Source organism: Peromyscus eremicus, chromosome 13, assembly GCF_949786415.1.
Source record: "Peromyscus eremicus chromosome 13, PerEre_H2_v1, whole genome shotgun sequence".
NCBI classification, from domain to species: domain Eukaryota; kingdom Metazoa; phylum Chordata; class Mammalia; order Rodentia; family Cricetidae; genus Peromyscus; species Peromyscus eremicus.
In genome coordinates this window covers 52,303,211-52,316,009 of record NC_081429.1, presented here as the reverse complement: position 1 = coordinate 52,316,009, position 12,799 = coordinate 52,303,211, and the positions used below count along the sequence as shown (strand labels likewise).

Sequence of the window (12,799 nt, the reverse complement as noted above, 5' to 3'; positions counted from 1 at the left end):
GAACTACCTTTGTTTAAAGTCAGGGATTCTTTTATTTTTATTTTTTTATTTTTTGGTTTTACGAGACAGAGTTTCTCTGTGCAGCCCTGGCTGTCCTGGATCTCGCTCTGTAGCCCAGGCTGGCCTCGAACTCACAGGGATCCACCTGGCTCTGCCTCCTGAGTGCTGGGATTAAAGGCATGCACCACCACCGCCTGGCTAAAGTCAGGGATTCTTATCTGAGTGCTTCCTGAGGGATTCCAGAGTCTCTTACTAACAGAGCACCGGGCAAAGCAGGATGTCTCAGGGCTGCTAATCGCTCAGGCAAACAGCTCTAGAGAAGAGGCTTTGATAGGCACGAGGCACGAATTGCTTGCCCACAGTGAAAGTTGTGTAACTGAGAAAAGGCTTTGCGAAGCATCGGGCGATCAGTTCGCCAGAAGCTGGCTCAGCCTGCAGCTTTTGCTAAGCCCCAAATTCATCTTGGAATGACCCTTTTTCTTCGACAGACCCTAGCAAAACAGAACACCAACAGCCCTGGGCTTCTCACCACGGCCTCGGCATTGCCGGTGTGACCCTTGACTCTACATAAAAGGAGAGGAGATGCTAAGAGAGGCTGGGACACAAGTGAGCGGAAACCGACATTTGTGCTCTCACCGTTCCTGGGACCTCTGGAATACAGACGTTTCAGGATCTGACGCTTCTCTCAATTGGACTCATCCCACACATTCATGAGTCTCGTTCAAAATTCTTCCTCCTTGCTGGAAGAGAGTTTTCTAACAACCTCAACCTGGTCAGAAAATACCACTAAGAAACAACAAAGCTAACCTCCCCTGGCTCCAACTGTAGACCCCCGAGACTTCAGCCCATGGGAGACTTGTGAACTCGAGCAGAAAGCGTGAGTGGCCCCTCACGCCACCGTGGGTCAGAAACAGAACCTTGCTCAGGAGGACCTTCCCTAGGAGACTTCAGCAGCTGAACCCCCAAACCCCATAGTTCATTCTCCCCGACTGTTTCTACGGAGTGCTTCCTGTGTGCCAGGTGCCACCCTGTTCATCCCTCCTGAGTACCTGGCGCATACTTCTAACCTTGGACTTCTCCTTCTGAATCACATGGCTAGTGATGGGCCTGTCTCCATACCAGACCACTGGCTTCTTGTGCAGGAGGCCGGGCCATCTTTACATGTCTGTTTTCTTAGTATCGACTACATAAACAAAATATGAAGTGTGTGATAGCCAACACTCTGTAAAGGAATTGGGGGTCAGTCAGACAAGTAAGCCTGTTTTCCTTGGAGCAACCATCCATTCAACAGATAAATACCCCATTTCATAGGACCTACAGAGGAATCGGTTGATCCAGCCAAAACGGGGTGGGAGAGGACACTGATAACTCAGTCCACTGGAAAGTTCCTTTTAGTTTCCAGTCTTCTCCTTCCAGCCAAGTATATTGTAAACTATTGCCAAAATAGACAGAATTCTTGTAATACTGCAATAAAAGCTACTTGCTTTGTGGGGAAAAAAAAATAATGTCAGAAACTCGGTATGTGTGGACTAGAGAAAAGAGCTAAGATGTAAGGAGGACTGTTCTGAGGGGACAGGGAGCACTCCAAGGAGAGAGAGCTGTATGCATAGGATGGGTACCTAAGGCAAATCAAAATGGTCTGTTCAGTCAGAATCCCTGCCCCTTCCAGCCTCTTGCAGCCTCAATAGACATTGAATTCCCCTCTCCCTCAGCTGCTGTGACCACCTCAGGCTCAGCAGGAACCCTGACTGCCTCCCATCTTCAGCCTCACAAATGCCTGCTTAGGTAACCTAGATCCAGCCTAGCTAGGATGCTGTCATTACTCAGATTGCTGAAAAAACTATGCAAGAAGCAAGAAGAGCCATTCAATGTTCTAGTGGAAGACGCCGGCGGAAAGTGATGGGGATGGAGCAAATTTCCCCCCACCCACCTCTCTCTTAGGTTTCTGAGACAGTCTTACTCTGTGCTTCTGGACAGCTTGAACGCTGGGGCTGCAAGTGTGAACCCCCTGTGGGTCAGGTCAGCTAGGATCAGAATATGGCTACGAGACCAGCCCCAGGAATGTCACCTGGGAATTAGCTAGAAACAGATTCTCAGGCCCAAGCCTACTCAGTCTGAGGTGGGACTCAAGCCTTCCAGATGGTGGTGACAGACTTGAAGTCTTGAAGTGGATGATGGCTTCTTTCCTGTTACCATGCCTTAGGGTACTGTGGTACCCCAAAGCAAATGGGTATCCCAAAGCAAATGGCAGACGCTTGAGTTTGAACCTAGACCGGTCCACTCCCCAGCCCACACTCTTAGCAGTCACAGAACTTCCACTTGCTCTGTTCAAGTGCTCAGGAAATAGTATTTATACCACAAAACTCACAGGGGCAAATGTTTAACTCTTCACAGATTGGCTTCATGAACGATGGGAAAATCAAGGCAGCAGACGTCCAATTTTACATCAACGGCGGCTGCACACCAGATGATTCTGAGCTGGTAGGTAACTTGAAGAACATGCTGGGTTCCAGTTCTTGGTGACGAGAGATTCAGTGTAAACTTGGTGTCTTCGAAGGTTAGCGTAGATGGTCTGTTGTGCCCACTGACCTGCACCTCGTTGGCCCTTACTGTAAATTGTAAGGGTGACTCAGGATTGCGTCCAGATCCCCACCACCCACTGATGAGTCAGGGAATGGTAAGATGCTCTGACTTGGAGGTACCCTGTCCAGGAGAGTGCCCGAGCTCTCTTTCCACTCACTGTGCTCGAGGGCCTGGGTGTGACCCTTTAACAAATATCTTAAATTGATCTTCAGAACTTCCCTAGAGGAGAACTGAGTCTTCCAGTCCTCTCCTCCTTCAGTACCCTCCTCTGGACAGGGCTGAGGGGCTGTTAGGGGAGACCATGCTAACACATGGAGAACAGGGCTATGGGTTTGTCTCAGGCAAATCTCCTCTTTATGCCAAGGAAAACTTCCCTATACCACCCCGCCTCTTCCCCCCTGCTTAGAGCTGAGGCCTTACCTAGGCTCCCATCCAAACCCAGCAGCTTCTGCAGTGTCTCATGATCCAAAACTCACATGACATGTCTTCCCAGGCCTGTCACAATCTGATCCCTTAACGATAGATATGAGGATACCGCTGGCCTAATTGGCCTTTTCCCCCTTTCTAGATCTTTCCATCAATTCTGAAGGCACGTCCAGCTGTTTTGTAAAGTAGGACCCCCAGAAGTGTGTTGAAACTGGGGATAGAGGAAAAATAATAAATAAGTAAATAAAACCTCTTACTACTTAAGAATTAAAAACAAACAGTGAAACCGTTAAATGAAGTGCACGGCCATAGGTGTTGATGGCCAGGGAATGAGGGTAAAATTCCTTTCTGGCTATACCAAGAAGGAGTCAAGAAATAGACCTCAGAAAGGCTTGTCTTCATCCTCCGGACAGGGAGTCTAACGTGCTTAGACATTTACCTTGGGACTCTTTTCAGGTGATAGAATACTCTTTGCTCAAACTGGAAAATGCTTATAAGATCCCCAACCTCCGGGTCCGAGGCCGAGTCTGCAAGACCAACTTGCCATCCAATACAGCCTTCCGGGGATTCGGCTTTCCCCAGGGGGCGTTTGTAACAGAAACCTGGGTGTCAGCAGTGGCAGCCAAATGCCACTTGCCACCAGAGAAGGTAAGAGGAACTGACAGTTGTCTCAAAGTCTTTAAATAGTTAAACACTCCATTTTCAATCCTCGGCATCACAATGTTTCTTAATCGCTTCATTTGATGCTCTGCCAGCTCTGGAATATTCTGTGGCTCATCTCTGTTAGGGCTCACTTTCTGGCGATGGTCCTTTTTGTGAAATTTGGCATTTCCATCCACCAGGTTCGTGAGTTAAACATGTACAAAACGATTGATAGGACAATTCACAAGCAAGAATTTGACCCAGAGAATCTGATAAAGTGCTGGGAGACGTGTATGGAAAATTCTTCCTACTACAGCAGGAAAAGGGCTGTGGAGGAATTTAACGCGCAGAGCTTTTGGAAGAAGAGAGGAATCGCCATCATCCCCATGAAGTTCTCAGTTGGATTTCCAAGGACATTTTATAATCAGGTGACTTTCAGAAATGCTTAAAACTAAAAAAGTATTTTCCAAGTGCATGTAACAAAAGCTCTCTTGATACTAATTCTTAGAACAGTGGCTCTCAACTTTCCTAATGCTGAGACCCTTTAATACAGTTCTTTATGTTGTGGTGACCCCCCAACCATAAAACTATTTTCGTTGCTACTTCATAACCGTAATTTTGCTACTGTTATGAATTGTAATGTAAACAGATGATATGCAGAATATCTGATATGCGACCACTCCACAGGGGTCGAGACCCACAGGTTGCCAAGCATTGTCTCAGAAGCTAACTCCAGAGGCTACAGCACCTGTTTGGCAGGTTGTTTCTTTGGCTCTCATGGTTACAGTATTGATGGTTGAGCAACTGCTGATAAGAGATCTGCAGTTCTGAGTACTTCCTTAAACCCAATCTGTGACACACCTGTGGTGCTCTTGGGTAACCTCGAAGCACTGGGGCTGGAAGCCATCTGGAGCCTCAGTGCCTGCGCTGCTCTACCCCAGTGATGCTTAACTCTTGCTAAACTCAACTGTCAACAATGCAGGACTCTGACTCCCCTGGAGGGTTCCTCATTCCAGGCTAGACCTAAGCCCTTCTCTGTCCCATCTGCCTCTTCTCCAGCCTAGCGCCGGGCATCTATGACTAGATGGATGGATGCATAGTTCCATGGGTAGATGAACAGTATACGGGTGGATACATTGTTACATCAATAAGAAAGTTAAAGGATGTTCTTGAGTATTCCGCCATTCTTTATAATCTTCTTGAAACTGAAGTTGCCTGAGTTTTAGAAAAGCGAGCTGGGGTTTTGTGGTCACCCCTGCCGAGGCAAAGAGGACTCACTGGATCATATACAGAAAACCCAAGACTCCTATCAGTAACCTGTTGTCATTGTCTGTAGGTTTTTCATAAAGATACATTTTACCCTGGGAGTACAGAACTAGGCAGAGGCTAACAATGAGTCTTTTCAAATCAATGCCATCGAGCAAAGGCAGAGACCCCAGAAGGCAGAGTCAGTGGAATTTTAGAACAATGTTTTACGAGAACTGAGACTTATAGGATTGCATGAGAAGAACGCTGAGAGCAGCTGAGGGTTCTGTACTCAATATTCATGGGCTCCTTGACTACGAGATGAGACTTGAGATACGCTCAGCTCTGGGAGTCTTGCTCCCTTCCCATGGGTGGCCCCAGGGAGAGAGCACCCCTGCATTGCGGTGCCTGCAGCTAGGTCACGTGTTTACAGCAACTCCTCTGCTGTCTTCACATTCTGCCAATAAGTGTTTTGAAACAGAGCATCATTGAGCTGTTTCCCTGCACCCCAGTTCATAATGGAGAGCAGCCATTGACCTCAGGGAAGACAATGACTAGTTAACTATTTAAAAGCCGTATTACTAGACACTACCCATGTTGTTAATGTGCCCGTGATTGCTCAGCTCTAATTGGCCCTGTTTCCCAGATAACTTTAGCTGCTCCTCTTAAAACTAAGAGGTTTACCTACCAGGATTCTACTTGCTCAAAATATTCTTTGTTCCACAAATCATGCCCTTTTATGGAATCTGTATTTTAATGAGGGTTTCTAGGAATGGTACTTAAATCTCTACATTTCTCTGGTTTACTAACTCAGAGTTCTACCCCATTCCACAGGACAAGGGGACGTAAGTATCATTTACCCATAATACACACTGGCTGCTTAGTACCTTCTTACAAAAAAAAGTTATAGTATATTTTGATAATTGACATTTTTCTCAAGGAAAACTTTCTATTGTTCTGTTTGTAACTATATAAAAATTATGTGCTTACTACTATTGTAAACAAATTTAAAAGTTACCAAAAGTTTCAAAAGGAAAAAAAATCACTTGGAAGCCCACCATATAGAGAAAATCACTATTAATTTTTGTTAGTATATTTTTCTATATTTCTTTGTGTGTCTTACTTAGTTAAGGTGTCTGTTGTTGTGAAGAGACACCATGACCACAGCAACTCTTATAAAAACATTTAATTGGGGTGCCTTACAGTTTCAGAGGTTTAGACCATTATTATGGTGGGACATGGTAACATACAGGCAGACATGGTACTGGAGAAGGAGCTGAGAGTTCTACATCTTGATCCGAAGGCTGCCGAAGGAGACTATGTCCCACACTGGGTGTAGCTTGAGCATAGGAGACCTTTAAGCCTGTCTCCACAGTGACACACTTCCTCAAACAAGGCTATACCTACTCCAACAAAGCCACACCTCCTAATAGTGCCACTCCCTGTGAGCTTATTACATTCAAACTGCCACATTCTACTCCATGGCCCCCACAAGCCTGTAACAATCTCACAGTGCAAAATGCATTTAGTCCAACTTCAAAAGTCCCCATAGTCTATCACAGTCTCAACAACGTTTCAAAGTTCAAAGTTCAAAGTCTTTTCTGAGATTCACGCAATCTCTTAACTATAATCTCCTATAAAATCAAAATCAAAAACAGACCACATACTTCCAACATATAATGCCACAGGATATACAGTACTGTTCCAAAATGTAGGGAAGGGAGCATAGTGAAGTAATACTGAACCAAAGTAAAACTGAAAACCAGCTGGGCAAACTCCACACTCTGTATCTCCATGTCTGATGTCAAAATGCCCTTCAGAGAGATCTCCAACTCCTTTCAGCTTTGTTGACAGCAGCACACTTGTTTCTCTGGGGCTGGTTCCACTCGCTGTTAGCAGCTCTCCTCAGCAGGTATCCCATGGCTCTGGCATCTCCAACATCTTGAGATCTCCAAGGCAATCAGGCTTCAACTTCATAGCTTTACACAATGACCTCTCTAGGCCACCATTCAAGGACACCCCCTGACACATGCCTGGCCTCAACAGCTTTCCTTTCAGTCAGGGGGGATGTTTCCATAATTCCTTTCTTCTAAACTTGACTCTAAAACCAGAACCATGTGGCCAAAGCTGCCAAGCTCTGCTGCTTGCTGGGGCTGGAACATGGCCCCCTTGTTCAAATACATCTTTACCAGCTTCCTGTTTTTGATGGTTTCCTTCACTGCCTGAGTTTGGCTGTCCTGGAACTTGCTCTGTAGACCAGGCTGTCCTCAAACTCAGAAATCCACTGGCCACTGACTCTGGGGTGCTAGGATTAAAGGTGTACACCACCACACCTGACTCTGAGCTTTCCTTTAATCCCTTTCACAAGTTGGAAATTTAGCTGGGTAGGATCTTTCCCTGAGGTTACCACTCCCTTTATTCCATTTCTTAATCTGTGGATCTCCTTGAACACAGGACTTGGCACCATTCCACTTCCTAGTGCTCCTTGTCTCTTCAAATTGTATACTTTGCATTTTTTCTTTGCTCAGCTTGCTCCTTTTCATTATAAATCTTCATTAGAGTTAACACTAATAACCATATAGTGTAGTCAATACTAGGCTGTTTTGAGATTTTCTCTGTCAATGGAATTAATCCAAAACTCTTCACTTTAGCCTCAGGCAGACTCTTTGACCAAAGGCAAAAAACAGCCACGTTCTTTACCAAAATATCACAAGAATAATCCCTAGGCCACATATTAATATTCTTCTCTTTTAAAGCCTCCTGAGCCAGACCCACACAGTTCAAATAACCCTCAGCACCACTGTCTTCCATGCTCCTACTAATATGGCCCATTAAGCATTCCACTGCTTTCCTAATCCAGACTCCCGAAGTCCAAATTCCTCCAAACAAAAGCATGGTCTGGCCTATCACACTAATACCCCAGTCCCTGGTACCAACTTCTCTAGTTAGGGTTTCTATTGATATGAAGAGACACTATGACCACAGCAACTCTTATAAAGGAAAACATTTAATTGGAGTGGCTTATAGTTTCAGAGGTTTAGTCCATTACCATCATGGTGGGACATGGCAGCATGCTGGCAGATATAGTGCTGGAAGGAGCTGAGATTTCTACATCTTGATCTGCAGGCAGCAGAAGGAGTCTCTGTCCACACTGGGTGTAGCTTGAGCATAGGAGACATCAAAGTCCACCCCACAGTGACACACTTCTCCAACAAGGCCACACCTCCTAATGGTGCCACTCCCTTTGAGCTTATGGGGGCCAACTACATTCAAACTACCACAATGTATATCTATGTAAATTGGATACAATAGCGATCACTTTACACATGGTGTGCTCAGTTGTAAACACGGTTGAAAGGGGCTTTTCGTTTCAGGGGGGTGGGGGATGCTGTCTCCTCTTCGTCTCCCCTTTATATCCAGCCACAACATAACCAAGGTTATTAGTTCCAAGCACATGTTTCTATTTAGTTCTTCATGTCCCTCTCCAGGTACATACAATCATAAGGAAACATTCACAGAGAGATGCAAGTGTGCTGTGATGTCACCTCTTTGAGTGAGAATGTTCTTCTCACTTTCCGCCTTCTTCCTTACCTGGTGATGATCAGCTTGAAACTAACAGCATTAAGCGAGGTGGGGGTATCGGGAGCGTTGGCAGGAAAAGCTTCTCTGCCTCCCCTGAATGGCCATATCCCCTCTGAAGCCACCTCAGTCACCTCAGTCACCTGCTCTGAGCCGATAAAGATAAAATTCCGAGTCTGGTCAACTCAGCACACCTTCTTCAGCACCTCCTGGTGACTGATGACTTTATCCAGGCCAAGTGCTGTGACCTGGAGATTTGCTGTTGGAAGGTCTGGGTGTGTACCTGCATTAGAACGTGTAATGGCAGTGTGGCCTCGGCAGCCTCGGGCTCTCCTTATCGTTCCTCACCTGTGACATGGAAGTGGTATAATATCCATCATTTCTGTCCTGAGGCAGCTGACAGTCCTGGGGCAGAGTATATGGCAGGGCAAAACTGCTTCCTGTCCAAGGGCAGTAAGCCCATGGATGAGACACATGCCACATACACACAGATAGCACAGGTTCACTCCATCAATGCAACAGCACCCTCTCTCCTCTGGTTCATGAAAACTGGGTAAATCCCACCAAATAATAATGGCTAGGCCACCAAGTGTGGGGCAGACCTGAAACACTGTCAGCTCAAAATAGTCTTCGGGAAGTTATTCCGAGTCCCCGGGGCCAGAGGATGGGGTGGGGTTTGGGGGTGGAGTGAGTCCTACAAGGATATACATCAATATGCTAAATGGGAGCTGGAGAGATGGCTCAGTGGACCTGGGTTTGGTTCTCATACTGTCTATAAGTCAAGGGAGTTACAGAGGACCCAATGCCCTTTTCTGGCTTCCTTGGACACCAGGTATGTACATGGGACACGTGCATACAGGCAAGACTCACATGCACGTAAAATAAAGACAAATAATATATATATATATATATATATATATATATATATATATATATATTTTATTTTTTTTTTTTTTTGGTTTTTCAAGACAGGGTTTCTCTCTGTGTAGCTTTGCACCTTTCCTGGAACTCGCTTTAGAGACCAGGCTGGCCTTGAACTCACAGAGATCCGCCTGGCTCTGCCTCCCGAGTGCTGAGATTAAAGGCATGCGCCACCACTGCCCGGCAACAAATAATATTTTTAAAGACTATGCTAAATGTGCTAATAAAACATAACTATATGCTGTGATACATTTGCACTAAGGCAAACCACATTCACTGCTAGAAACTTTTTAAAACAACCTCATTGAGATATAATTTATATGCCATAAAATTCAACACTTTACCGTGTACAATTCAGCCAGGCACACCTAGGTTTCTGAAGCAGGAGGACTGTAAAATCAAAGCCAGCATAGGCTATATAGCAAAATTCTGTCTCAACAACAACAAAGAGAAGGAAAGTGTATAACCCAGTTGTTCGTAGTCTTGTTACAGAATAAAGCAGTCGTTACCACAGCCTAAATTTCAAACATTTCATAGTCTCTCCCCTCACACATCATCCTCATTATAGCTGCTGGAAATTTACCTGATGAGTCTTTTCAAAATAGTGTTTGTGGGGGCTGGGAGATGGCTCAGCAGTTAAGAGCACTGGCTGCCTTTCCAGAGGACTCAGGTTCAAGACCCAGCACCCACATGGAGGATCAGAACCATCTGTAACTATTTCCAGGGGGTCCAACACCCTCTTCTGGTCTCCACACACACACAGACATATATGCAAGCCAAACATCCATTCATATAAAGTAATAAAAATACATTTATAAACTCTGTTTGTTGAGATATATATGCCAGGATGTTCACAATCTGAAGATATGTACAAAAAAAAAGTGTGAACAACAAAAATCTATGCAAAATAGTCCTCATTTGGAAACTTTTAAAATAAAAAGGTGTAGTCCATATAATTAATAGAATATTCTACAGATATTAAAATAAGTGAAGTGAATCTAAATATGCGACATAGAACAAAAATCCAAGATGAAAGGAAGAGGATCAGCTCAGGACCCCAAGACTACATTCTCAGCACAAAGGAGATTTATTTGTCCCAGAGGGAAAGAGGACAGGAGACAGATGATGAGGGAGAAGGAGACCAGAACAAGGGACAGGGGGCAGGGGTATTTGTCCCAGAGGACAAAGGAGTGTCTCTGGATAGAGAGGAGACAGATGTGGCACTTAGAAAAATGGTAGTTTATAAAGGTGCAAGCAGAAACCCCATGTTAGAATGAGGAGTTCTATTTTAATTGAGCATGTTAATTAGGTGAGCCAATGGGGGATTTTGATTGCTGGACTTCAATACTTTGACAGCTGGACCTTGGTGGTCAGCCTCAGGAGGAGGAAGTGGCCATAAGGGAATAGACCTTGGGGGCTAGCTTTAGGGATGTCATCTAACAGTTTTTAGCAAGGCAGAGGGAATGGGGAAGGGCAAGGCCTGCCAGAGCCATGCTCGCCATGCGCACGAGCTGGCCAGAGTCCCTTCACAAGATAGATTATAATTAATCAAAATAATTATAAATAATCAAAAGCATAGCAGTTTATACTATTATGCCATTTGTAAAAGTCATACCACAAAATGAGGACACATTCCTAAACTCTCTGAAAGCTGTGACTGGCCCCCTGGAGCAAGAGGAAAGACGGTGTTCTCTCTGTATCTTGTACCTTTTGAAAATGTTTGCTTTTAAACATGGGCATGCTTTTGTGATTCGCTCCTGTCAAACCATTAAAGCCAGGTGTGAAAGATCATCGCAATCCTCATACCAGTTAGTACATGAAGTCCTCATTGGCTTCTGGGACCACACGCTCTGCTCAAGCGTGAGCGTGTCTGCAGTAATGTGTGCAGTAATTCACACTAAGTGACATTTCAAAAGACACCACTAACCTCACCTCCTTGGGTGAGAGTGAGCTGAGTCTCCACCAGCCACACTGGAATTCAGCACAGACAATGAGAACAGACTTCCAATTTCATTTTCAGGCTGCCGCTTTGGTCCAAATCTACACGGATGGGTCTGTATTGGTTGCTCATGGTGGTGCTGAACTGGGACAAGGCGTTAACACCAAAATGATACAGGTGAGAGAGATTGTTTCAGTATTGCCTTAGAGAGAGCTTATAAAACATCCCTGGACGCTACACTGGACCACATTTGGGCTTTGTGATACAATGGCCAAGATGTCCATAGTGTCCTAGTTGTTCTTTGTGGACCAGCTGGAAATAAGCCAGCTGGGATGCGGAAAGAGTCTTCGCCTCCCTCCTGGAGTGACAGGGACATCACTAAACCAGGCTTCCAAAGGGGTCAGTGGCTCCAGACCCCTGACTGCAGCAGCTTACATTCCCATGGCTTCTAAGCTTGGGCTCTGGGCAGCCGGCTTTCCCAGGCAACTCCTGTGCATACTTAACACACCAAGTTCAGGCGCCCTGATCCCAGAAAACCTGCTCCTTCCTCAGACACAAGTCCATTTGCTTGTGGTCATTTTGTAAAAGGGAAGCCCATGGCTGGGCTGGGGTGGGGGGCCCCCCTCTAGCCCATGGACTCCTGCTACGCGTAGCCAACTTGGCCTGTCTCCCTAGCAAAGTCTGCCACCTGGCACTGGGGAGATTAGCCCAGCTCCTGGTGTTGGACAGGTTTAGAGCAGAGAGAGGCCCTTGCTAATTTAAAGACATTTGAGGTCTTTACAAGTTTTAATTTGTGCATACTGTTCAAAACATCTTTCTCACTTTTCTGAACAGAATTAAGAAAATCACAAAACTTTCTGAAAGGGTCAAGTCATTGTCCTGGTTACGGTTTGGACTGGTACATTCTGTCTCTCTCTGGACAGGTGGCCAGCCGTGAATTAAAGATACCGATGTCTTACATACACCTGGACGAAATGAACACTGTGACTGTCCCCAACACAATTGCCACCGGAGGCTCCACTGGAGCCGATGTCAACGGCAGAGCTGTTCAGGTGAGGAGCTCCCTGACTCCCAGCCTCCTGATGCTCTCCAAGCCCTTTCCCAGAGGACCTAGTTTTTCAGGACTCTCTTAAGAACATTCCCATCCCACCCAATGTAAACATAGGGAGTTGTGGTACAGTTTCGGGGGACTCAGACCACAAGGACTTAGCCTCACGGGTGGGTAGAACATCACGGTAGTGAGAATTCATGATAGGGAAGGTGCTTCACCTCACAGGAGTGAGCAAGACCAGGGGTCATGTATGACTTTCAAAATCACATGTCCAAGGGGGGGCACCTCTGGAAGCTCTCCACACCCCCCAACAATAACACCACCAACTAGGGCCTGAACATGAACCACTAGGGGTTATTTCATATTCAAACTATAACATTTGCAAAATGTCTCCTGATGCTTTTTCTCAGTTT

At 45.6% G+C, this 12,799-nt stretch overlaps 1 protein-coding gene across 3 annotated transcripts in view; it reads left to right on the top strand.

Annotated features, from left to right (window-relative positions):
• Positions 1-12,799, top strand: part of LOC131923683 (aldehyde oxidase 3) — a 94,145-nt gene that overhangs the window by 55,562 nt on the left and 25,784 nt on the right. For all 3 annotated transcript variants that reach the window (XM_059278818.1, XM_059278816.1, XM_059278817.1), the window contains 5 exons: positions 2,395-2,481; positions 3,466-3,657; positions 3,852-4,079; positions 11,417-11,512; positions 12,259-12,387. In XM_059278818.1, the coding sequence (XP_059134801.1) occupies positions 2,395-2,481; positions 3,466-3,657; positions 3,852-4,079; positions 11,417-11,512; positions 12,259-12,387 (732 nt within the window). The remainder of the gene's footprint in view (positions 1-2,394; positions 2,482-3,465; positions 3,658-3,851; positions 4,080-11,416; positions 11,513-12,258; positions 12,388-12,799) is intronic.